This window comes from Artibeus jamaicensis, unplaced genomic scaffold (assembly GCF_021234435.1).
Source record: "Artibeus jamaicensis isolate MK-2021 breed Jamaican fruit bat unplaced genomic scaffold, CSHL_Jam_final contig_759, whole genome shotgun sequence".
Classification (NCBI taxonomy): Eukaryota; Metazoa; Chordata; class Mammalia; order Chiroptera; family Phyllostomidae; genus Artibeus; species Artibeus jamaicensis.
The window spans coordinates 136,312-161,864 of NW_026521953.1; the positions used below are offsets into that span (position 1 = coordinate 136,312).

Consider the following 25,553-nt stretch of genomic DNA (forward strand, 5'->3'; position numbering starts at 1 on the left):
CCTCTAGGTGTCACTTTCTGAGCTATGGGAGCATCCTTAGAAGAGAAGCAGAACTTTGATAAAGAGTTATTAATTAGGTCATTTCAAAAAAAAAAAAAGCATGACATCCTGGCTGGTGTTGCTCAGTGGATTAAGTTCCAACCTGCAAACCAAAGGGTTGCTCATTCATTTCCTAGTCATGGCACATGCCTAGATTTTGGGCCAGGTCCCCAGTGAAGAGTATGCAAGAGGCAACCACACATTGATGTTTCTCTCCCTCTCTCCCTCCTTTCTCCTGTCTATAAATAAATAAATAAATAAAATCTATCTTAGAAAACTATTTTTAAAAGCATGAAAGTGAAGGGCATTATTCTAGAAACTGTGAATACTGCACTCTAAGCTATGACACAGGGGGGAAATAAAAGAACGAAAAGGTAGATTATATTCTGAATATGAAAACTGTCATCTTATCTTGAAGATGTTTATGGTTAATTCGTCTAATGTGGACTTGTTTTACTCATGGTTACAATGGAATCTAGGAGGTTTAAACTGGATTATCCAGAAATATGAATGCTTGCATGATTCTCATATCAAAGATGCTTCAGGTTTGGATGTCCCAGTCATACAAACCTAGGAAGAGGCTCTGAGTAAAACAGTCGACATACCTAAAAGAGTTTTTACTGCTGGGGTCATGTACCATAATATTTCACTTTGTAGAAAGTACTAGAGGTAATCATATTTGATCGTTCATAATGTTCTCTCCTGAAACCTCCAGAAAAAGTTATTTTGTAGTATCATCCAAATCTCATGTAATTGTGGAGTATCAGTTGGGGTAAAAATGAATTCAACAGTCTTTTAATCCAACCACATATCTGAGGCTTAAACTACTCCATAATATTTTTAATTGAATAAGTGTCTAGCATTTGTCTAAACAAGGATGATACAGCTCCTTGCTCTCTTGGATGTTCTCTTCCATATATAGTTTTTTATTACAAATGTGTTCCTCGTGGTATGTCAAAACCAATTTTCATGTATCTTCAACTCACTTTTTCTAGTTATTCCTAGAACAATTTTTTATTATCCTTCTAGACCACAACTTATTGGAGTCAGTTCCCATATTTGCCCCAAATCAGTTCGCACTAAACCATCCCCTTTTTCCTTTAAAATTCCTTTATCCAACATAATTTTCATCCCCACAGTCCAAATTCTGAACCCACAGAATGCTGAGCAAAATAAAATAGTTACCATTTTAAGGCACTACGTTTTGAGAGGGTTTGTGAAGTGGCAATAGATGACTGAAACCCTGAGAGAATCATGCTCCTATTTATTCCACCAAAGTAGATGCTACTGGGCCTTTTTCACATGACCAAAGAAAAATGGTCTCCTGACACTACTACCTCTCACTCTGTGGAGGGAGAGGGGGAATAAAGGGCCAGAAAGCTTCTAAAGAAAAAGTATTTAGTATACATACCCCCAAATCATAATAAACATCATATGTCAGTCAGGGCTCTTAATAATCATTATGCATGAATATGCATAATGACTATGCATGATTAAAGCTAAAAGGACAAATATTGGAATAAAGACAATTCTGGTATTCTGGTCCTGAGCCAGAACCACAGACGCAAGCCCTATCACATAACTACTATTCAACACTAGGTGGCGCAAATACCCTGCCAACACCATCAGTGCAGACTCTGCTTCTGGAGCTGCTTCTTGGCTGAAACTGGAAATTGGGATGTTGCTGCTTCCTCTGCCACAGATGATCAAGGTTAACATCAACAGTGATAAGTCATGTTGATAGTATGTCTCCTTGAGCTGATATGATGAAAAAAAGCACTTTCTCAGTGGTCTGTCTTGCCCAAACTCATAACCTGAACCTAATCATGAGCAAAACATCAGGAATATTCTAATAGATGAGCTTCCCATGAAATAAATATATGACCAGTACTTCCCAAAACTGTAAAGGTCATCAAAAACAAGTCTGAGAAATTGCCAAGAGGAACCTATGGAGACATGACAACTAAATGTAATACACTATCTGGTTGGATCAGAAAAGGATCAGGAAAAAAATTATACAAAAAAATCCTAAAGAAGTCTGAATAAAGTATGGACTTTAGTTAATAATAAGGTATGAGTGTTGTTTTCTTAATTATAACAAACGTACCACAGTAATGTAAAATAACCTGATGAACGAAATAGAACCAGAGTCATGGGTACATGGAACAGAATGACAGCTGTCAGAGGGGAGCAGGGAGAGAGGACTGGATGAGAGAAGGTGAACAGATTAGCCAAAGAACATATGTGCATAACCCATAGACACAGACAAGAGTGTGGTGATGGCCAGAGGGAAGGGGGCAGACTGGGTGGAGGTGGGAAAAGGGGGAGAAATGGGGACATCTTTAAGTGTCAACAATAAAAATAAAGTTAGAAAAACTAATAGGGAAAAGTGAGTAGGTATATGGGAGTTCACTGTACTATATCTTTTCAATTTTTCTGTAAATCTGAAACTGCTTTAAAACATCTATTTTTAAAAAATACAAGAAACTGTTTGCTGTCTTTGCTTTTTCATATCACTATCTCTTCATTTAAAGTCTACACAGGGCCCATCTAATTGAGTTCAAGTTACATGCAATGCCCTAGCTGCATTGAAGACAAAGAAAGTGGATTTCAGGTAATATTCAAATTCTGTGGAGGGAGGCACACTCTAAAATCCCCCCATATTCACAGAAATCTATAAACACAGAAAGGGTATTCAATGATCAGAAACCAAAAGTTGACAAATGTCCATTACATATAGCCTATGAAACCAAATTATCCCCACTAATGTCTTGACTAGTGAAAAATTCCAGACTTACCAGTGCAATTCACAATCTACACAACACAATATTCTGAGGATGTGTGTAATAACACAGAGCTTTAAGTGAAGAGATATAATAATTTAGCATAAGGGATCTTCTGTTTAACATTAAGATAGCCCTCATCTGATTGTGTTTACTAATATACTCTCTCAACTGTTAGGACAGTATCTGCCACATTGGATTTGCAACACAAATTTGCTGAATGAGTACAGAAGTGGTCTAGGAAAAGTGTTGGATTAAGTCAGGTCAAGTATCTGTGTGTGTGTGTGTGTGTTTAATGCAAACAGATTACTTAATAAGAAGCGAACCAATAAATCAGGAGAGCTGAATTTCATGGTGATAAGAGGGAATGGAGTTTGTAACAGACAATTCTATGCATTTTAAGGATCTGGTTCCAGGTGGCTTTGGAAACCTTTATCTATACGGTATGAGTCATATATTTTAGTGCTTCTCTAGGGATTACAATAAACAGCTTTAAGTGTTTCTAACCTGCAGTTACTGCAACACCACTTCTGAGCTGAAGAGTTTATTTCCTTTAGCATGTTAAAGATGAGTTTTCACTGTCTTCTGGGCTCTATGGCTTCTGATGAGAAAAGCTGCCAACATTCAAATCATAGTAAACTCAATGGAGAAGACGGGCAAAGAGATACCTTATAAACTTGTGCCATCCCAATAGCTAGACCTTCTGTGAGGTGACTGCAACCTGAAAATGACCCTCGTCTCATTAGAGAAGACCATCTAAACTTCAGTGGGCCTTTGAAGGTGCCTGGTCAGAAACTTCAAGTCTGCAAATGTTATGAAAGGAAGGCTGATCATTCTCCCTCCTACTTAGTGTGTTTTCCATTTCCCTGCACTCTTAATTGACTCAAGACAACGTCGGAGCATGTTTACTATCAATACTTTCAAGTTAAGTTTTTATTTTGCCTAGCTAGTAAACTATGAATTGTATAAAGGCCAGTCCCATCACAAACAATTCAGGGCACATATCATACCCTCAATCTTAGAAAATATCATTCCAACATTCTGTCTTCTCTTACTTCTAAATCTTGTAGCATGAAGAGAGCAGCTGTGGGACCAGTATGAAGTGATCTGAGCTTGAGCTTTTGAACCTTAGCTGTGCCTTAGCTGTGCCTAAATTTAAAGGGGTAATAATGTCATCAACCTTATGTAAAAAATAATTAAAACTTAGGCTACATTAATTACTAAGTCTTTAGTGTTCAGCACTCCACTGGGTGCAGAAGGTACAGGGACAAAGGAATAGATGTGTCCTCGTTGTGTTAACAATTCAATGACATCAATAGATGCACACATACACAATTATGAAAGTGCCCTAATACAGGTAAGACACAAAGTGTTATAACACAATTAATAAATTATTCCTTGGTTTGGCCAAGGGAAGACATAAAACTCCACAGAGGAAGTTATGTTTCAGCTGAAAATTGCAAAATGAACAGGAAGTTATACATAATTGCAGGAAGAGGCTTCCAAGAACAGAGAGCCACATGCAGAAGGCAAGGAGGGGTGAAAGAACATGACATGTGCACAGAACAGAAAATATTTTTACGTGACCAGGGCATCAGTAGTCTAGAGGATTCACAACTGGAAAAATAAGCATATATCAGAGAAAAAATCCTTATTAAAGGGTTTATCCTTAATCTCAAGGACAGTAGGGAGTGACTGAAAGATGTGAAGCAGGTAACTTAATCAGAGTTGCTCTCAGATCATGCAAAAGCCACAGATGGTTTGAAAAGAACCAACTGGAATTCAGTTCCCACAATATTCCAAAGCAGAAAAAATAAGAGTTAGTATTTGCAATCAGTATGGTAGGTATGGGGAAGGGGCCACTGAATCAGTGTTCAGAAGGAAAAGTAATCAAGTCTGGAGGAGGAATTAAAAGATTTTTATCCTGGTTCCTGGGTTATATAGTGGGTATTGTCATTTTCTGAAATGGGGTAGGTAGAAAGAGAAGGCTCTGGATAGAGGGAGATAATGAGTATAATTTATAACTCACTACTGTTTAAATCTGTGTATAGTGTATAAGGCTGTGTTGTTGACACATGCAGTCTTTTGTGTCTAAATTCCTTATGGGTAGAGCTCAATGTGTTCTTATATTCTGTTTATACAGTTATTTCCCTGATTTTCTTCATTATCTATCCATTCATTCAATAACAATTTACTGGGCATCTACCTTGCTAGAAACTGAAATAAAAAATTGAATAGCATAATTTCTTCTCTCAAGGAATATACCATCTTGACTATGAGATGGAGACATAAGTCAATGATTATTCTAAAATAAAGACTATGAAAGTGGTATTTCATGTCTCCAGTATTATGTCCTGCTCCTCCTGAGAGATGGTCTTACTATTTGCTCTCGTACTGTCACCCAATGCTGAGTGCTCCAGCTTGTCCTCTGTGGGAGCTCAGACTTGGTCCGGTTTTCAGACAGTGGGTGGAAGTGTTGCTGGCAGTTAAATTCATGAGTTGCAGTCAGATGGCTCCGGATGCATATCCTAACACCAACACTTCCTGGAGGCCTATCCTTAGAAAAATGACTTAATTTTTCTATTCCTCCTCTTCCTTGGCTGTAAAGTAGAACTAATAAAAGTTTCTATTATCTTTAGGTTGTTGTCAGACAAACAGCATGACACGTGTGAAACATTTGAATTGGGGCCTGGAACTAATTTGGTTCTCAATAAACACTAGTTTTTACATGAAAACAAAAAGGTATCAAAAGAAGTTTTCATAGAAGTAATACCAGGCTTGAAGTGTTTTAAATGAATAGGATTCAGAAAAAAGATTTAAAATAGCACTTTCTCATTATTTTTGCTCTTTAACTCCCTCCTTCCTTGACCACCCTGACTTCACATCTTGCACCTGCTCAGGACTTTACTCAACTGTCCTCTTTGCAGTGAAGCCTTCTGTGACACTCCCCACACAGCCACATGCCTATCTCCTCCCCTGCCTTGTTCTTCTTCATTATTCTGGTTCCTATCTAACAGACCATACATTCTACTTACATAATTTGTTCATAATCTGTTTTCTCTACTAGAAGATGGGTTCTGTGAGGGCAGAGATTTTTGTCTAGAAGACAATCAAAGTCTATTGAATAAATTATTTTTTAACATGTTTTTTTATTTTATTGATTATGGCATTACATTTGTTCTATTTCCCCCCTCCCTTCCCCTCCACCCTGCACACCCCTTCCCTACCATTCCCCGCTTTAGTTCATGAACACGTGTCTCAAGTTCTTTAGATTCTATATTTACCCTACTATTCTTACCCTCCCCCCATCTATTTTCTATCTTCTGTCTATGCTACTTATTTTCTGTACCTTCTCCCGCCTTCTCCTTCTCCCACTCCCCTGTTGCTAACCCTCCATGTGATCTTCATTTCTATGGTTCACTCCTGATCTTGCTGTCCTCTTAATTTGCTTTTGTTTTAGGTATGGGTGTTAATAACTGTGAGTTTGCTGTCCTTTCACTGTTCATCTTTTCTATCTTCTTTTTCTTAGGTAAGTCCCTTTAACATTTCATATAATAAGGGCTTGGTGATGATGAACTCCTTGAATTTGATCTTATCTGAGAAGCACTTTATCTGTCCTTCCATTTTAAATGAAAGATTTGCTGGATAAAGCAATCTTGGTTGTAGGTCTTTAGTTTTCATGACTTGGAATACCTCTTTCCAGCCCCTTCTTGTCCGTAAGGTGTCTTTTGAGAAATCTGCTGACAGTCTGATGGGAACTCCTTTGTAGGTGACTGTCCCCTTATCTCTTGCTGCTTCTAGGATTGTCTCCTTCATTTTAATCTTGGCTAATGTAATTATGATGTCCCTTGGCGTGTTCCTTCTTGGGTCAAACTTCTTTGGGAGTCTCTGAGCTTCCTGGATTTCCTGGAAGTCTATTTCCTTTGCCAGATTGGGGAAGTTCTCCTTTATTATTTATTCACATAAGTTTTCCATTTGTTACTCTTCCTCTTCCCCTTCTGGTACCCCTATAATTCGGATGTTGGAATGTTTAAAGATGTCCTGGAGGTTCCTAAGGAGGTTCCTCATTTTTTTGAATTCTTGTTTCTCCATCCTTTTCTGTTTGGTCATTTTTTCCTTCATTCTGGTCTACTCCCTTGATTTGAGTCCCAGTTTCCTTTCCATTACTATTGGTTTCCTGTGCATTTCCCTTCATTTCAATTAGTTTAGCCTTCATATGTTCCTCTAATTTATGACTAAAATCAACCAGCTCTGTGAGCATTCTGATCACCGGTGTTTTGAACTGTGCATCTGAAAGTTTGGCTATTTCTTCATCGCTTAAATTTATCGGCTCTGGGACTCTGAGTTGTTCTTGAGCCATGTTTTGATCTGTTCATTCCTGTTACATATGAAGAGCCAAGCCTTAGGTGTTCACCAGGGCGGGGCCGCCCAGGTCACTGCTTTGTGACACTGTATGTGGGGGCGGGGTCAGCGAGGGAACGATGGCGGTCCTCTCTGCTTGCCTAGTCTGCCTCACCGCTCCCCCCTGCCTGTTTATCTGCGTGCAAATGTGCGAGCTCGCTGCCCTGCGCTGGGGCCTGCGAGGTCTGTCTCAACCCACGTCCCTTCACTGGTTTATCTGCGCTGGTTTATCTGCACGCATATGTGCGACCTCAGACCGCCAGCCGTATCGCGCCTTTCCTGCTTCTACCCGTAGCTACCCTGCACCTGGGATCCTTGCCCTCGGTTGCTTGCACATCACTTGAGTCAGGGAATCATTTTGCCCAACCTGCTCCTCTGCTGGCTTCGCCCCTCTCGCAGGTTTAGCTGAGCAGTTTGTAGTTTTTGGACTCCGTATTGTTCAATTTTCTATAGTTTGGTTGCGTTTGTTGTTGTTAAAACTTTATTGTTTTTAGATTTGGTTGTGCGAGGAAGCAAAGTGCTTCCACCTACAACTCCACCTTGGAGGAAGTCCTCTAAATTATTCTTTTATTAGAGATGAAAAGCAAGTCCTATAGTGAGTTTGGGCAATGGTAAGATAAGTGAATTTTGAAAGGTAGATTTAACACTCTATCATAATAATTACAATGGCAATTATTATATATGTATTATATACCAGTTACCATGCTAAGTGCTTTATATTTATTCCTTCATTTAAATTTGTAGTGACCAGAAATAATTTCAGTCTCAATTTTGAAGCTTAGTTATTGATACAATGATGAAAACTTGTTTCTTTTTCAGAGGATTTAATATTATCAGTCACACCTGTGCTTTACTAACATGTAACACTCAAGCTTCATATTTCTGGAGAGTAAAGACACAAGTCAACCAACAGACAATGATGAAAGGGTGCATTCATAACACGCCCAGGTTCTCTCTATGGTCTGATACTACCTTGAGTCTGTTTTCCCTTTGTCTGACCACAAATATGTGTGTACCCACATGGAGAATATTTAGCCCAGGGATCAAAATAAACCACAGTTTCTGTATCGTGTGTCTTCTTGTTTACACTGCAATTGTCTGAGTTTACAATGAACATTCCTCCAATATGCTGAAATCTTCCTGAGTGCAAGCTGCTGGAGACTGGCACGCATTCAGGACTCCTCCTCGGGGATCGTTGGTAACTGCTGCCTCACTTCCTTTGCTTTTCTCCTTCCCACCCTTTTACTTTGTAGAAAACATATACTGATTCATGTCAATACCTTTTGTTGTGCCTCAAGATCTGTGTCTTCAGAAATGCTTGGCCTGGCCTCATTTCTTTTTACCACCAGTGACTGGTGCTAAAGAAATGAGAAAAGTCAGGAGATATATGGGTATGCACATCTATGGTGTGCCTCAGTTCAGTCTGAAAAACAGGCTAGTGTTTTTCCCCCCAAAATGTGAATCCCATAGTCAGACTCGTTTTTCACATTTTTGAAAGTACAGCTGTTTGATCTTCAACAACCATAACAAGAGAGGTGGAGAATGAGGCCACAGGAGGTCCCATTTCCAAGGGTATAAGAGAGGGCTATGTAACATACTGAGAGTTCTTCCCAGAGCATGAATGCCTGGCAGAATCCTGGGCAGGAAAATGATGTGGGGAAACTGGACAAGTGTCAGTGAGTTTGTTCTTGTGAGTTTCTCAGCCTTGTCTTTTGAGCTACAAGTTCTGCTATTTCTCCTTTTCTTGACCATTTACATCGTTACCCTAATGGGCAACATCCTTATCATCCTGGTCACCACAGCTGACTCTGCACTACAAAGTCCTATGTACTTCTTCCTTAGGAACTTGTCCTTCCTGGAGATAGGTTTCAACTTGGTCATTGTGCCCAAGATGCTGGGGACCCTGATCATCCAAGACACAACCATCTCCTTCCTTGGCTGTGCCACTCAGATGTATTTCTTCTTCTTCTTTGGGGCTGCTGAATGCTGCCTCCTGGCCACAATGGCATATGACTGCTATGTGGCCATCTGTGACCCTTTGCATTACCCAGTCATCATGGGACACAGGGCCTGTGCTCAGCTGGCAGCTGCGTCCTGGTTCTCAGGGTTTCCAGTGGCCACTGTACAAACCACATGGATTTTCAGCTTTCCTTTCTGTGGCCCCAACAGGGTGAACCACTTCTTCTGTGACAGTCCCCCTGTCATAGCCCTAGTCTGTGTTGATACTTTGCTGTTTGAACTGGAAGCTTTGACAGCCACTGTTCTCTTCATCCTCTTCCCCTTCTTGCTGATCCTGGGGTCCTATGTTCGCATCCTCTCCACTATCTTCAGGATGCCCTCAGATGAAGGGAAATGCAAGGCCTTCTCCTCCTGTTCCTCCCACCTCCTGGTTGTCTCCCTTTTCTACAGCACTGCCATCCTCACATACTTCCGGCCCCGGTCCAGCACCTCTCCTGAGAACAAGAAGCTGCTCTCACTCTCCTACACGGTGGTGACCCCCATGTTGAACCCCATCATTTACAGCCTAAGGAACAGTGAAGTGAAGGCTGCACTAAATGGGTCATCCAAAGGTCCCTATGCCTGCGGAGACAAAACTGACTTAGATGAAAACTGAAAGGGTGGAATTCAAGGACAAAGGAAAGAAAAACAAATTCCTCAGATGGATTTTGGGACTCCAGTCTTTCTAGTTGCTGCAGTACACTCACTGGGATTTTTGACTTTCCACTGGGATCATTTTCTGAAAAAACAAAAAAAAAAAAAAAAAACCAAAAACCCATAAGTGATGAAACAAAGAACTTCATTCAGTAGGCCCAGGGTTCTTTCGGACTGTGGTACCAATGTCTCTAAAGATGCTACTAGTTTACCATGTTATGGACCCATGTGAAGGTCAAGAACTTCATTATGATTTGCTGTCTTTTATTTTAAATTTTTCTAGAACTTCATCTATATAATTTCATAATTTTTCTTTTTCTCTCTTCTCTTTGTCCCAAAACTCTACATTAACTTTTAAAGATCCTTTTCTTTACAAGGTAAAATAATGAAAATAAATAGTAGAGTTTTGTTTCATATTTTATTGGTTATGCTATTACAGTTGTCTCATTTTCTTTCCTCACTCCCCTCTACCCTGCACATCCTCTCCCATACGCATTCCCCCACTTTAGTTCATGTTTGTATGTCATACTTATAAGTTCTTGGTTTCCACATTTCCTATACTATTCTTACCTTCCCTCTGTCTATTTTCTACCTACCACCTATGCTACTTATTCTCTGTACCTTTTCCCCCTCTCTCCCAACCCACTATCCTACTGGTAACCTGCCATGACTTCTCCATTTCTGTCGTTCTGTTACTGTTTTAGTTGTTTGCTTACTTTGTTTTTGTTTTTGTTTTAGGTGTGGGTGTTAATCATTGTGAGTTTGCTGTCATTTTACTGTACTTGTTTTTATCTTCTTCTTCTTAGATAAATCCATTTAATATTTCACCAATAAAGGGCTTGGTGATGGTGAACTCCTTTAATTTGACATTATCCGAGAGGCACTTTATCTGTCCTTCCATTCTAAATGAACGCTTTGCTGAATAAAGCAATCTTGCATGTAGGTCCTTGGAATACTTCTTTCCTACCCCTTCTTTCCTGTAAGGATTCTTTTGAGAAATCAGCTGACCATCTTATTGGTACTCCTTTGTAGGTAACTCTCCTTCTTTCTTGCTGCTTTTGAGATTCTCTCCTTATCTTTAATTTTGGGTAATGTAATTATGATGTGACCTCCTTGGGCTCAAGGGGTGTGTTCCTCCTTGAGCTCAACTTCTTTGGGACTCTCTGAGCTTCCTGGACTCCCTGGAAGTCTATTTCCTTTGCCAGATTGGGGAAGTTCTCCTTCATTATTATTTCAAATAACTTTTCCACATGTTGCTCTTCTTCTTCTCCCTCTGCTACCCCTATAATTCAGATGTTAGAACATTTAAAGATGTCCTGGAGGTTCCTGAGCCTCTCCTCATTTTTTTGAATTCTTGTTTCTTCATTATTTTCTGATTGAATGTTTCTTTCTTCCTTCTGGTCCACTGCATTGATTTGAGTCCCAGTTTCTTTCCCATCACCATTAGTTCCCTGTACATTTTCTTTTAATTCCCCTAGAGTAGCCTTCATTTTTTCATCTAACCAGCAACCAAATTCAACCATTTTTGTGAGCATTCTGATTACCAGTGTTTTGAACTGTGCATCTCATAGGTTGGCTATCTCTTGGTTGTTTACTTGTATTTTTTTTTTTTGGAGCTTTGATTTGTTCTTTCCTTCTGGCCATTTTTTTATTTGACCCACCTCTTATGTAGCGAGGGGTGAAGCCTTAGGTATTCACTAGGGCAGGTGACCCAGATTGCTGTGTTGTGATGCTGTATGTGGGGAAGGGGTCTAAGAGGAAACAATGGTGCTTGCTGTACTCTCTGCTGGATTTTAGTCCCTTCCACCACTTCCTCCAAGCAAATTGGCTTTTCTGGTGCTGATTCCCATGAGGGTGAGTTTGTATATGTCCTGAGGCCCTGTGGGTCTCTCCAGTGAACTCTCCTGTGAGGCTCAGAGTTTCTTCTGTCACCTCAACCCCCACAGGTGTCCTCAATTGGTGTTTTGAGGCCTTATTTCTCTGCACTGGGACCCTGGGTTGCTTGGTCTGGCTTGCTGCCCAGTTGTGCCTGGTTTATCTGCACTGGAACTTTGGACCACCAGCCTACCAGCAGCCTTGAGCGCCTCACCCCTCCACAATCTACCACCTCACTGGGTCCGCAAGCTTCGCAGCCTTGAGCCCTCTGTGTTTCTGCTCCTCAATTCTGCCCCTCCTACCAGTGTGGATGGATGTGTCTACATTAACTCCTTGGTTGTCGGACTTTCATACAGTTCAATTTTTTGTCAGTACTGGTTGGTTTTTCTTTTTAAATTGTGTGTTGTTCTTCTTTTGGTTGCACAGTGTTGTCTACCCACTCCTCCATCTTGGCCAGAAGCGTTTCCTTCTTTTTTTTTTTAAACAAAGTTTTATTCAGTACTCAGCCTATGTTAGACCCTGTTTAGGCCCAGAAGACACATTTCTAAATAAAACAGACCAATTTCTCACCTTTTGGAAATTATACTGAGAGAGGGAAAATAAAAAGATACTTAAAAACTCCACAGGCAATTGAAAAGTTCTCCCCCTGCTACCATGTGTTCTGTGCCTTGTCTGGAGAAAAAGAATTCTACACTACAAACCGTTTCCTCCATATCCAATTATCCACCTTGGATATGAGAGTTGATTGACAGAAAGTATTAAAGGAAGTTGTAGTCAAGTATAAGTGGCCAACTTACAGAAAACTGCTCCGAATAACCCAAAGTATCTTTGCTTAGCAAATTATTTTTCAAAAATTCATTGTGATTGAATGAAGTCAACTGTTCATTTTAAGCTTTGGTATCACTCAACCAATGCAGCAGCCACACTTTATGATTTTGTCCAGCAAATATTACCCAAATCCAGACTCCCAGCAAACAACAGGCTTGCAACATGACACCACAGCTTTGTGTAAACTATTCACAAGAATGTAGTGATAGTTAACAAAGTAAGATAGCATTTACTGCACAGGTATGTCCTTTCCACAAACCCTGTGAATAACTCTAACTCTGTGTGCCATGGAGACACCAGGACCAGCCCAGTCTCCTACACAAGGTATCCTTCAGCTCAGGGGCATCAGGGCTCCTGCAGGGCAGCACATTCTGAACATTACCATCAAAATTTGTAAATGAGCCCTGGCTGGTGTACCTCAGTGGATTGAGCACGGGCCTGTGAACCAGACAATCGCGGTTCGATTCCCAGTCAGGGCACATGCCTGGGTTGCAGACCAGTTCCCTGCAGGCAAATTCCCAGCACGGGACGCAAGAAAGGCAACCATACATTGATGTTTCTCTCACTCTCTCCTTCCCTTCCCCTCTAAAAATAAATAAATAAATAAATCTTTAAAAAATTTTTCTATAAAATTTGTAAATGAAAAGGCAGACCACAGGGTTTTATTTGCATGATGGCAATCACACAACTGAGCAGGTTGGTACCATTTATTCATTTATCATCTCTCATTTAAGCCAAGCATTCATCACTGCCTCACATTCATTTTACTTGACCTCAGTATGGTAGGCAGAATAATGGGCCTACAGAGATAGCCACATCCTGGACCCCGGTACATGTTACCTTACATGGTGAAAAGGACTTTGTCAATGTGACTAAATTAAGGATCTTCACATGGAGAGATTAGCCAGGAATTTTGTTTTACTATGGTGACAGAAAATCAGAAAGCAGGTTGAGAATGACTTTGAAACATTTATTCCCATGGCTTCCTCACCTCCATATACCAAGTCCACCGCCCCTGCCTGGTGGCCTTTTATATAAAGTTCCCTCTCCAAGTTCTGTTTGCCTCCTCTTGGTCCTTTGGTCCCAGGATTGGTAATAGCTTCTTACCCTTGCTGCTCTGGGTTATCACTATTTCTTGCTGTTTCCCCAAACCCTGTTCTTACTTTCATAAAGGTGTGTCCTAATAGATATAGTACTCATGTCTCTAATAAGAGTGTGAGAAGTACAGCAAAGCTCATAAATTCTATTTCATTGTAGCCATGCTCTTCACTACCCACCGAGAACATATACAAGGGTGGGCAAAATAGGTTTACAAATAATACAGGTAGATAATACAATAATAATTAATTAACAATAATAAAAGTTTAAACTCTGTTTCTTGTACTCATACAGTAAACCTACTTTTGCCAACCCCTGTGTGGAGGTACGTGTGCATGCACATGTATATGTGGCACCTAGCTCATAGTGAATAAGTAAGTAATGTGTACTAATTTGTTGTTTGATGATGATAAGAAATATTAAAAGATAAAGGAATGGAATGGGAGTAGGTTCTGAGATAGATAGATATTAATACATAGCCTGACTTAATAAGGTAGATGTCATAGGTTTCAGGGCTTATAAAATATAAATGCTTCTTAAGAGATTTCCTAACTCTTAGGTGCTGAAAGACCAACCAGAGGGAAGGCCCTCCTTCCTATTGCTCCATGAATTACTCTTTCTTCTCTTACTGAGGAAGTGCTGAATAAAGGGAAGAGGGTTGGGCCATGGAAAAGGCCCAAGGATGAGACTCATACCACATTCTAGTCTTGCTGAGGAAACTACTCAGCAAATCTTAAAAGTAGGGAGCCAGGCAGTTCTCCCTGTCAAGTGGCAATTTCAGAATCTGCATAGAAAATTCCTTGCAGCCATTTTCCTCAGAGCTCCCTTCACATCCTTGTTCCTCAGGCTGTAGATGAGGGGATTCAGCATGGGGGTCACCATTGTGTAGAACACAGACATCAGTTTTTTCTGTTCTTTGGAGAACTTTGGTGCCATGTAGATGACAATTGTTGACCCGAAGAAAATAAAGACCACCATGAGGTGGGAGCCACAGGTAGAGAATGCCTTGAGTCGTCCTGCAGCTGACTTCATCCTGACCACAGTCACTATGATGTGGCCATAGGACACCAGGATTAGGGAAACAGGTATGAGGAGAATCACAACCCCCATGAGGAAAATGGCCATCTCTGCAGTCCAGGTGTCTGTGGATGCCACACTCAACAGTGCAGGTGCCTCACAGAAGAAATGGGCAATACTATTGCTGCCTCTGTAGGGTAGCCTTAGTGTGAAGGTGGTGTCCACCACAGACACCAGAATGCCACTGGTCCATGAACCTGCAGCCAGCTGGAAACACACTCTCCAAGTCATGATGCTGGGGTAGTGCAGAGGGTTACAGATGGCTGCATACCGATCATAAGACATCACTGCCAAAAGGGCACACTGAGTAGCCCCAAAAATGAGGAAGAGTAGAAGCTGAGCTGCACAGCGTGTGAATGAAATGACTTTCTTTCTGGAAAGCAGGTGGACAAGGGCCTGAGGAACGGTGCTGGTAGAGAAGCAGAGGTCAGCCAAAGATAAATTGCAGAGAAAGAAATACATAGGTGTGTGAAGCAGGGAGTCAACCTGTACAAGGGACATGAGCAGCAGATTTCCGACCACAGTGACAAGGTAAACACCCAGGAATAAGATGAATAGTAGCTGCTGGGTATGTGGGTTTTCAGAGAGTCCCAGAAGCAAGAATTCTGTCACCTGTGTCTGATTTGTCTGTCTCATGGTTTGTCTCCTTTTTCAGTACAAGGTCACTACATGCTAAACATAGGTGTGCATATTCAGAGTTGGAGAACTTAGGAATTGCCTCCTCTCGCTACCAACCATTTCAAGAACATTCTTTACAGGATTTTTAGAAGATGATTATGCTGCTTTAGTTGGAACATTTTCAATCCTGTTACACTTAAATCTTTATAAGATGGTGCACTCATTTCTAATGTCCTCTGGCAAGTATAGAGTAGGACAAAGCATTATCTTCTTTACATGTAATATTGCGTATCTAATAATAAAAAGATAGATTGAATTCACATATGAGGTCATGCTATTTAATTTTACCTTATTATTAATAAAACCTTGAGTCTTATGCTGCTCTTGCCACACCTTCCCCATCTCATGTAGGTGCAGATGTTTTTCATTCTTTGGACATCCAACCAATCTGCTGTCTATTTCTTGGAAGGGAAGAAACAAAGGTATGAAAAAGCAAATGGAACTGACTCTTGTCTTGGAGAAAATGACCTGTTTAGAAGGAGCAGGGGAACCAAGAGGTACCTCTGGATAATATGCCACAATCTCTTTGGAAATCCTATCCTCCCTTTACTGGGGCTCCCATATATCAATCTTAACTGTCAGTGAACTTCCAAAATAATGAACACACATCCCAACATAATTTCTATTTCAATCCACCAACATGGCTAGTTTTCTGTGTTCAGACAAACAATACTGATCTGCTACCACCAGCCCATCAAGTCTCCCTCCTTGTGTTCTCTTTGTCTACTCCTTCCACAAATTTTGAACAACATTGAAAATTTTGCATATATTTTTTATTTTTTATTTACTTTATTAAGCATACTATAGAGCTTTGTTTAATAAATTGTCATTAATTAAATAAAGTAAATAAAAATTATTTGCCCACATAGTTTAATAGGGTTGTTTTAACAGCCTGCCTAGAGAGACCTGCAAGAGTTTGGGAGCAATGATAAGACATCATAGAGCCACTCCAAAAAGAAAGGAAAAAACTTAAAGTCTAAATTATAAGGTTCTATATGAGCCTGGGTCTGTCAAGCCTTTATCTGTCTGATAAAGGCACTTCAAAATAATGTTTTACAAACGTCAAATGCATACATACACATGTGTATACATACAAAAAAGAAATGCATAGGATTATCAAGAAAACCAATTACATCAAAATTTACCTATAATAGTTTCAGAAAACAAATATACCACATTTTTTGGACCATAAGGCACACACAGGTTTTAGAGGTGGCAAATAGAAAAAAAACAGATTTTGAAGGAAAGACTGTGGTAAAATATTTACTAAAATAAATAACATACTATTTCACCAAAGTAAATGTAAACAGAACTCAACAGCAGTATTAACAGCCATTATTCCTCCCATATTTGGGGGAGGTGAGTGCATCTTATAGTCCAAAAAATACAGTAATAATATGTATGCTTCTTTAAAACATTACATTTTAAAATGTTCTGGCAAGTCTAATAACCGTCTTAATTTCAAAATGATGAGCTTAAATGGTACTTTGAGATATCTTCAACAACTACAATGCAATGTAAAAATATCTCTGATATCTATTGGTGATGAAGTCATGGATGTGGATAATGTTGGTTTGGCTTGCTTACCTACATTCAAACAAGAAAATCATTTTAGATTTCAGTTAAAGTAAAATAAAGAAGTAGCATTTACACCTAAATCAAATAACCCCTGAGTTCCAAGTGAAGAACTCCTGGGCTGAAGGAATTGCCAGTTTTCTCAAAAAGACACAGTTACACTCTATATAATCTGAAACTGGAGTCTTAGGTAGTTGGATGGGTCCATGACCCAAAAAGATGAAACATTTCAATTCATCATTGAAATAATGAATGAATACATAAAATGTTACTATGAACAATCACATCTCTGCTTGCTTATCATTCATGACTCTCTTAGTTGACACAGGCCACCTTTCTAGGCATTTTTCCCCACATAACTAGGACACACTGTATTTTTATATTGTACTGGTTTTTGCTCAGCCTTCTAATATTCCCTCTATTTAAAGGTATGCCCACCACACAGAGTTAGCACCATTTCTGTTAAACATTCATCACACTTTGAATACTCAATCGCCTTATTCATTGAATAAATGTTATTGACCAAGCACTTTCTTGGTGATGGGGATACAGACAGAAGATCCAGCCTCTGAGGACAAAGACTCTCAGATAGGAGGGACCAAACTATAATCATGTTTTATCCCCAGTGCCATTGTGTTTCCAGAACATCATAGATTCACAGCAAATACTGGCTTATGAATGAAGGTACTGGACCAAGTGAGTCCAGATGATCTAACAATTACCTAAATCAAACTCATATAGAACTGCTTCTAATGAGAAATGTAATCTATTGTTAAAGCTGAAAAAAAAAAACCAAATTTTTGGAACGCAAGCTCTTTCAAGATAGGTACTCTTGGAATTACCATCCCCTAGTGGAAGGTACTGCCTGGTTAGTTGTTAAAGTCTCCAGGTTATGGTCCAGCTCAGGTCCTTTAGACTTACTTCTTCTGCCACAGTTCACATCCTTCCCAGAGGTACTCATCATGTGTCTAGAGCTCAGGGAAAATTCAGTGGTAAGCAAATGATGTTTCTTGGTTTTGATGAAAAGACAGGATAAAATGTTAACACTTGTCACAAAAGTCTGAGTGATGTTTACATCGGTGGTTAACCTAATGAAAGGGCAGCTATAGGATATTGTTCACTTCTATGCCTTCTTGTCCATTCCCCAGCTCCCACCTCTAACACACAAAGACATAGACACACACAAGTACACACATTACAAACACCTGGTACAGCCTAGACAAATTAATGTACTTACTGCATGATGTACTTACCTCCATCATTGCTCTTAACAAATATGATTGAAGTTATTTTCTTTCTCTGTTACTGCAAGGCATTCAAGAACAGCGACCACATCTGACTCCTTTTTATTCACAGCAAATAAGATCAATCCTGGCACAGAATAAGTGTCCAACACATGCTTTTGAGCTGATTTGACTTGAACCAAAGTAGTAGCAGACAGGTAAATGAGTCAGAAATGAGTGTGACTCGTGACTTGTCAGATGGTAGGGATGCTCACTGACCCTGGTAGTATAATGTTAGAAGGCTACATTTCTGACCCCTCCCAAGTTCTTTTTTAAAGCATGTTATTCTCCCATGCAAATCTGGAGGAGAAATTGCTCCCCCAGGCCACCTCAGGGTCAGGAAACTTCTGTAAGAAAATCCTGTCTTCTGTCAGTCTTTCATCTTATTCTGCCTTTCCTCCAGATTTAACATCAACTTGTAAGTTGATTTCTCTAAAAATGACATATATTACTAGGGGTAGGGTAGGATAATAAGGTCACAAAACCATGCATTATATAATTCACATTTCTCTTTGGATGAGGATGCTGGGAAAATCCATAGGAACCAAGAGAAAATTTAAATTTGTAATTCCAAGTACTTTTGACCTCAAAATTACCTATTTCCCACCATCCATACCCACTTACTGTCTTCCCAGCCTCATGCAGAGGTGTAAGAATTTACACCCAGAGGATCAGTAATGAGTCCATGGAAGTTCTGCTTTTGTCTCCCTCAGGTGAGGACCAGGATTCTTCTTCACAGGGAATTCAACATGGAAATTGTGGTTTGATGAGGCAGATCCACTGTGGAGAAAACCTTAGCTAGATATATTACAGAAGATTTAGCCCTAAGAACTATGTTGTTTGGACAAAAATTAGCTGAATTTAAAACCTCAGATGTATGAAGGGATTAAATCAAATTCCCTCTCAACATATGCCAGGTTGTCCCCTTTGTTCAATGTGTGCCTCCTCTTTCCCTCTCTCTAATAACCTTACCAACATTTTCTCCCCCAGTGGACAAAAAAGATCAACTGAGCATGCCCAAACCAATAAAGACATCTCACTGTTGGGGGAACTGTTGCAGGTGTATAGCTACACAATGGGCAGGGTAGAGACTGGGAGCATCTTGTCATGAAGTCAAAGGGCTCAGAAAAATCAAGGACAAGGCAGGAAGGGGAATCCCCACATCTCCCATGTTCACAGAGGTCTTATCATTGATTTCAGGACATGCTCTGCAACAACACTTCCATTTAAAGGAGATGAACAAAGGGATGCTTGAGCAGTCTCTGGAGCCACTCAAGTGCTCAGGAGAATTCTGAATCATTAGAGTGAATCCTGAGCTGCATTTCCTATCAAAAACTTCCTTAATGGTTAATGGGAGGACAAAGAAATAACATGTTGTTAGCACTCACATCTCCATGTGTGGGAGAATGTACATGTAAAAATTTTAACTAAAGGGAGAACTGATTGAATCCAAAAAAATTATTTTAAAATAATATGGCATAATTAAATATGATTCATCTCTGGGATGCAAATGTGTTTCAACATCAGAAACCCAACCTAGAAATTTATTAATTATTACACTGAAAATAAAATCAGTTAATAATTTCACTGATGTAGGAAAAGCATATCCTAAAATATATTTATTATTAATTAATCTTTGCCCATCAGGAATAAATAAACTTTCTTAAAACCTGGTTGGTTATGCATCAAAACCCAACAACACATCTCATATTTAATAGACAAGTTTTTGGTGCAGTCTCTAACATAAGGAACAAGACAAGGAAGGGTACTGTCTGCACAATTACTATTTAGCATAGTGCTGAGAGTAATAAAGGTTACCATGAAGAAAGAAAAAATATAAGTAGTGTAAGATATAAGAAATGGAAGATAAGATATAAAACTGTACTATTTTCTTGTTCTATATAACACCAATTTAAAAACAAAAAAAATTCAACAGTTAGAAGCTGTAAAGAAATATTACAAGTTTTTTGTATCAGAGCTCAACCTTAAAAAAATTAAAACAATTTTTCTACCTCTCGAGCAGCAATAACCAATTAAAAATGTAATTTTACATATACGGTAAAATTTCACAATAGCAACAAAAATTATAAAGTATGTAGAAATGAATCATGGTGTGACAAATTAGCTCTAGTAAAATAGAAGATAATTTGAATAAATGGAGAGATATTTCATTTTTTGGATCAGTTGATTTTAATATTAAAAAGATACCATTGTTCCTCAAATTGATTTATAAATTTAGGGTGATAACAATAACCCTTCCAGTTGGACGTTTAGAGTAACCCAACAGATTTACCTTTACATTTATGTAGGGAAATGATGCACACTTGTCAGAGTATTGAAAGAGGTGATCTAGGAATGTCCTACTTATACCCTGTTAAGACATATTGTCAAGCCACAAAAGTAAAAGCCACTGGTACTGGTGCAAAAAAAATGACTAATAAACAAATGGAGAAGAATTTTGAGCTTATAGATAGACTCTATGTGAATTTAATATTTATATAGAACAAAACAAAGGTAATTCCAAATATCATTAAGCAGAGGACAAATACTTTAGTAAATAGTGTTGGTAAAAAAATTAGTTCAGTACAACGAGACAAATAAAACTGAGTTCCTACCCAATCTGACCCAAGGAGGTAGTCTATAAATGGGTTAAGTACCACAAGTTACAATAGAACAATGACATGATAGAAGATAACATAGCAGTGTATCTTACTGACCTAGAGTAAAGAAATTCCAAAGCATAATTCATAAGGAAAAATTTGCTGAAATTGATTCAACAAATTCTGGGATATGTGTTTAGTAAAAAATATTGTGAATAAAGTTAAAAGATACACAAGAAAATAGATAAAATATTTGTTTTATCTGAAACAAACAAGAAACAAGAACTTACTACCAGGTATTTACAATGAATTGTAAAAATCAGCAAGAAGAGGGAGAATCCCATCCCCTCAAAAGAAAACAGGGCAGAGAATGTATAAAGAGAATTTACAAAAAAAAAAAAGAACAACTTTACAACTTTAAAGGGCTACATCAACATAAAGCAATGCTCAAATTCATGAATAAACAAAAGTCTACAAAGTAAACTCAAAGAGATATTGATTTACCTGTATTACACATGCAGAAATTAGAAATTCAGGCACAATAAAGTGATGGCAAAACACTAGAAAATAGAAGAACACATTTACCTGTGTGAATAGGTAGACCCATTCTGGGAAGGAATCCAGTATTACTTGGTCATCTTATGCTTGTGCATATTCTGTGATGTAGCACTCACTGAACCAAAAACATTCTCACACAGAATCATTATTGGGATATTTGTGGTCCTTTTATCTGTGTGGATAATATGTTGCGTAATTTGGATTACCCTCTCTGAGAGAGGAAATAAGTGAAAATGCAGTGGATGAACACCAAGGACAGGATACACCATAGCAGTCAGAGGAGATTAGATGTACATGTGCCAACATGAATGATCTTAGAGACTTAGAATTGAGTGAGAAAGTAAGAAGCAAAGAGACACATAATACAATATCACTTATATAAATTAAAAGTACATACACAAACAAAGTAATCATTTTGTAAGAACAGAATAAAGGCACTGCATACATCTGAATGGTTATGAGGTGAATGGGAATCATGTATGGGTATATACTAAGCAATTAATAAATAAAATAAATGTATACATAAATAAACAAAAGAGGGGCTTTGGAACCGCTAATCATGGTGATATGTCTTACACTTAGGAATGTAGTTTAATTTAATTCTTCACACCTGAGAATCGAGCAAATAAACAACAGGAGGAATTAAGATTGCATGGTACTCGCAGAGAAATAGAAAATCAGAAAAGGGACAGACTAGGGACAATAAATATGAACTAAATTTAGTAGGCATTTATTTTTTCTGTTTTTACATTGATTTGGGAGGTGCATAACATTGGTTAATAACATTGTATACATTTCAAGTGTACCATTCTATAATACATCATCTGTGTGTTCCATTGTGTGCCCACCACCAAATGTCTAGTCTTGTTTTGTCACCATATTTGACCCCATTTACTCTCTTCATCCTCCTAAGCCCCCTTCCCCTCTCATATCCACCACAGTGTTGTCTGTGTCTGTGGGGGGGGTTTTGCTATTTGTTTTACATCCCATATTTGAGTAAAATCATATGGTTCTTGCCCTTTTCTTACTTATTTCACTTCTCATGATACTCTCAAGATCCATACATGTTGTTGCAAGTGGCAATATTTCCTCTTTTCTATGACTCAGTAGTATTCCATTGATCATATCTTCTAGATCTTCTTTATCCAACTGTCACTTGAAGGACAGTTAAGTTCTTTGCATTTCCTGGCTATTGAAAGTAATGCTGCAGTGAACATGGGGGAACATATATCTTTTTAGTATCTTGTATATAAGTCATTTAAAATTGATAGGAAATTATCTCATAAATGGTGCTGAGTAACTATTTGTGGGGAAAACTAAGGACACCTATCTCATTCCTTACATCAAAATAAATTCTAGGTGTTTCAAGACATAAAGAAAGTCACGTATGTCAGCAAAACTATGAAAATCTTAGAGAAAAAATAAATGAATTTTAAAAGCATTATTTTTCATAGGAGAAGCCTTTCAAATATTAGCACAAAAATCAGAAGTCAAGACTTCCGGCCAAGATGGAGGCATATTGGAAATACTGTACCTCATCACACAACCAAATTTAAGGACAACAAAGATTTAGAAACAAAAATACAACCAAAACAGACAGAAAATTGAACTGTACCAAAGTCCAACAACAACGAACAATTCATCCAGACTAGTAAGAGGAGCAAAGTTGGCAGCTGGCAGAGAGGGGTCTGGGCAGAAAAAGGCAATGGTTGGAGACCCAGATGGGTGTGGGGACAAAATCCCAATAAGGCTCACAAGGCGGCTGGATGACCACGGACACACATTATTGTACAGATAAACCAGGCAGGTTTAAAAGTGGTCAGTGAGAAAGACCACGCAACACAGGGCCCCAACAATAAGAAATAAATCCTAAAAGTACTGATTGAAAAAACTTTTGGAGGTTGAGGTGCCAAGAGAGGCTCCCTGCCTCATAGGAGAGTCCACTGGGAAGATCCACAGTGTCATAAAATGTACAGAAGCCCACACACCTGGGAATCAGCACCAGAAGAGCCCAATTTCCTTCTGGGAAGCAGAAGAGGGGACCAAAATCCAGGAAAGAAAGAAAAAAGCACCATCACTCCCTCTGACCCCGCCCCCACATTTAGCATCACATCCAAGCAACTTGGGTTGCTGCACCCTGGGGAACACCTAGGCTCTGCCCCTCAAATGTAACAGACCCAAACAGACCAAAACATTATGGCTCAAGCAGAAGAACAGCTCAAATCCCCAGAGCCAATACTTTGAAGTGACCAAGAGATAGCCAATCTATCAGATGCACAGTTCAAAACACTGGTGATCAGGATGCTCACAGAACTGGTTGATTTTAGTCAAAAATTAGTTAAAAAATGAAGGCTACACTAAGTGAGAAGAAGCAGAATGCACAGGGAACCAATAATGATGGAAAGAAAACTGGGACTAAAATTAATGGAGTGGACCAGTGGAAGAAAGAAATAACCAAACAAAAGAACGAAGAAACAAAAATTCAAAAAAAGGAGGAGAGGCTTAGGAACCTCCAGGACATCTTCAAATGTTCCAACATCCAAATTATAAGGGTACCAGAAGAGGAAGAGGAAGACAAACAGGTGGAAAAGTTATTTGAACAAATAATAAAGGAGAATTTCCCCAATCTGGCAAATGAAATAGAGTTCCAGGAAGTCCAGGAAGCTCAGAGAGTCCCAAAAATGGTGGACCCAAGGAGGAACACACCAAGGCACACCATAATTACATTGGCCAAGATGAAAATGAAGGAGACAATCCTAGAAGCAGCAGGACATAAGGGGACAGTCAACTACAAAGAAGTTCCCATCAGACTGTCAGGTGATTTCTCAAAAGAGACTTTACAGACAAGAAGCGGCTGGAAAGAAGTATTCCAAGTTATGAAATCCAAAGACCTTACAGGCAAGAAGGGGCTGGAAAGAAGTATTCCAAGTCATGAAATTTAAAGACCTACAACCAAGATTGCTCTATCCAGCAAATCTTTCCTTTAGAATGGAAGGGCAAATAAAGTGCTTCTCAGATAAGGTCAAGTTCAAGGAGTTCATCATCACCAAGGCCTTATTATAGGAAATGTTAGAGACTTATCTAAGAAAAAGAAGATAAAAATATGAACAGTGAAAGGACAGCAAACTCCCAGTTATTAATATTCACACCTAAAACAAAAGCCAACTAAGTAGGCAGCTAGATCAGGAGTGGAGACACAGAAATGGAGATAACATGGAGGGTTAGCAACAGGGGAGTGGGAGGAGGAGAAGGGGGGAGAAGGTACAGAGAATAAGTAGCATAAGTGGTGAGGAGAAATAGACAGGGGGAGGGCCAGAATAATATGGGAAATGTAGAATCTAAAGAACTTGTGACACATGGACTAAAGGAGGGAATGTGGGGGGAGGGGTGTACAGGGTGGAGGGGAGTGAAGGGGGGAAATGGGACAACTGTAATGGCATAATCAGTAAAATATTTAAAAAATAAGAAGTCATAAGTTAAAAGACTGATTTATATGCCTAGCTTGAATTATAAATCACATGTGTGATACAAATCTTCATAAAGAAGTCAAGTAGCAAAGTGGAAAAGAACTTATCTCCAAGGCAAAAATCAAAGAGCCAAATTTTTTTGTAATATTTAAGGGTTTTACAACGTGGTACAAGATGGTTGAACAACCCAATAAAAGAAAATTTGCACAAGAAACAGAGTTCCTTTACAGTAAAAGAAATAAAATGATTAATAAACATAACATTACGCTCATCCTCAAGTACAGTTGAAGTAGTATGTAATAAAATAGCAAAATTGAAGACTGTGACACAAGTCGTTGGTAAAGGTGTAACTGGATTGGAACCTTTGTGCAATTTAAAGGGGATATCAATTAATGCAGCTGACAATGCCTACTAATATTTTAAAGGAATATTCCTTGAGACCCAGCAATTAAGCCTCAGGAAACTTACTCTTCAAATACATTTGACAAAGACACAAAGATATATGTGCAAAGAGTTTTTGATTTAATATCTAAAGACTGGAAATAACCCAAATGTCCATTAATATGGATATGGTTAAATAAATCATGGCATGTTACACCACAGAACATAATCCATTTATCCTTGAGAGTTAGATTTATA

The 25,553-nt window shown here is 38.9% G+C and overlaps 2 protein-coding genes across 2 annotated transcripts; one reads left to right on the forward strand and one right to left on the reverse strand.

Moving 5' to 3' along the window:
* The first annotated feature begins 8,844 nt into the window (after positions 1–8,844).
* Positions 8,845–9,837, forward strand: LOC119040582 (olfactory receptor 10A4-like). Its single transcript, XM_037133601.2, has one exon. It carries the CDS (start codon positions 8,845–8,847, stop codon positions 9,835–9,837), a length of 993 nt encoding a protein of 330 aa, XP_036989496.2.
* Positions 9,838–14,453: 4,616 nt separating this feature from the next.
* Positions 14,454–15,389, reverse strand: LOC128628434 (olfactory receptor 2D2-like). The gene has a single exon (XM_053672251.1). It carries the CDS (start codon positions 15,387–15,389, stop codon positions 14,454–14,456), a length of 936 nt encoding a protein of 311 aa, XP_053528226.1.
* Positions 15,390–25,553: the final 10,164 nt, after the last annotated feature.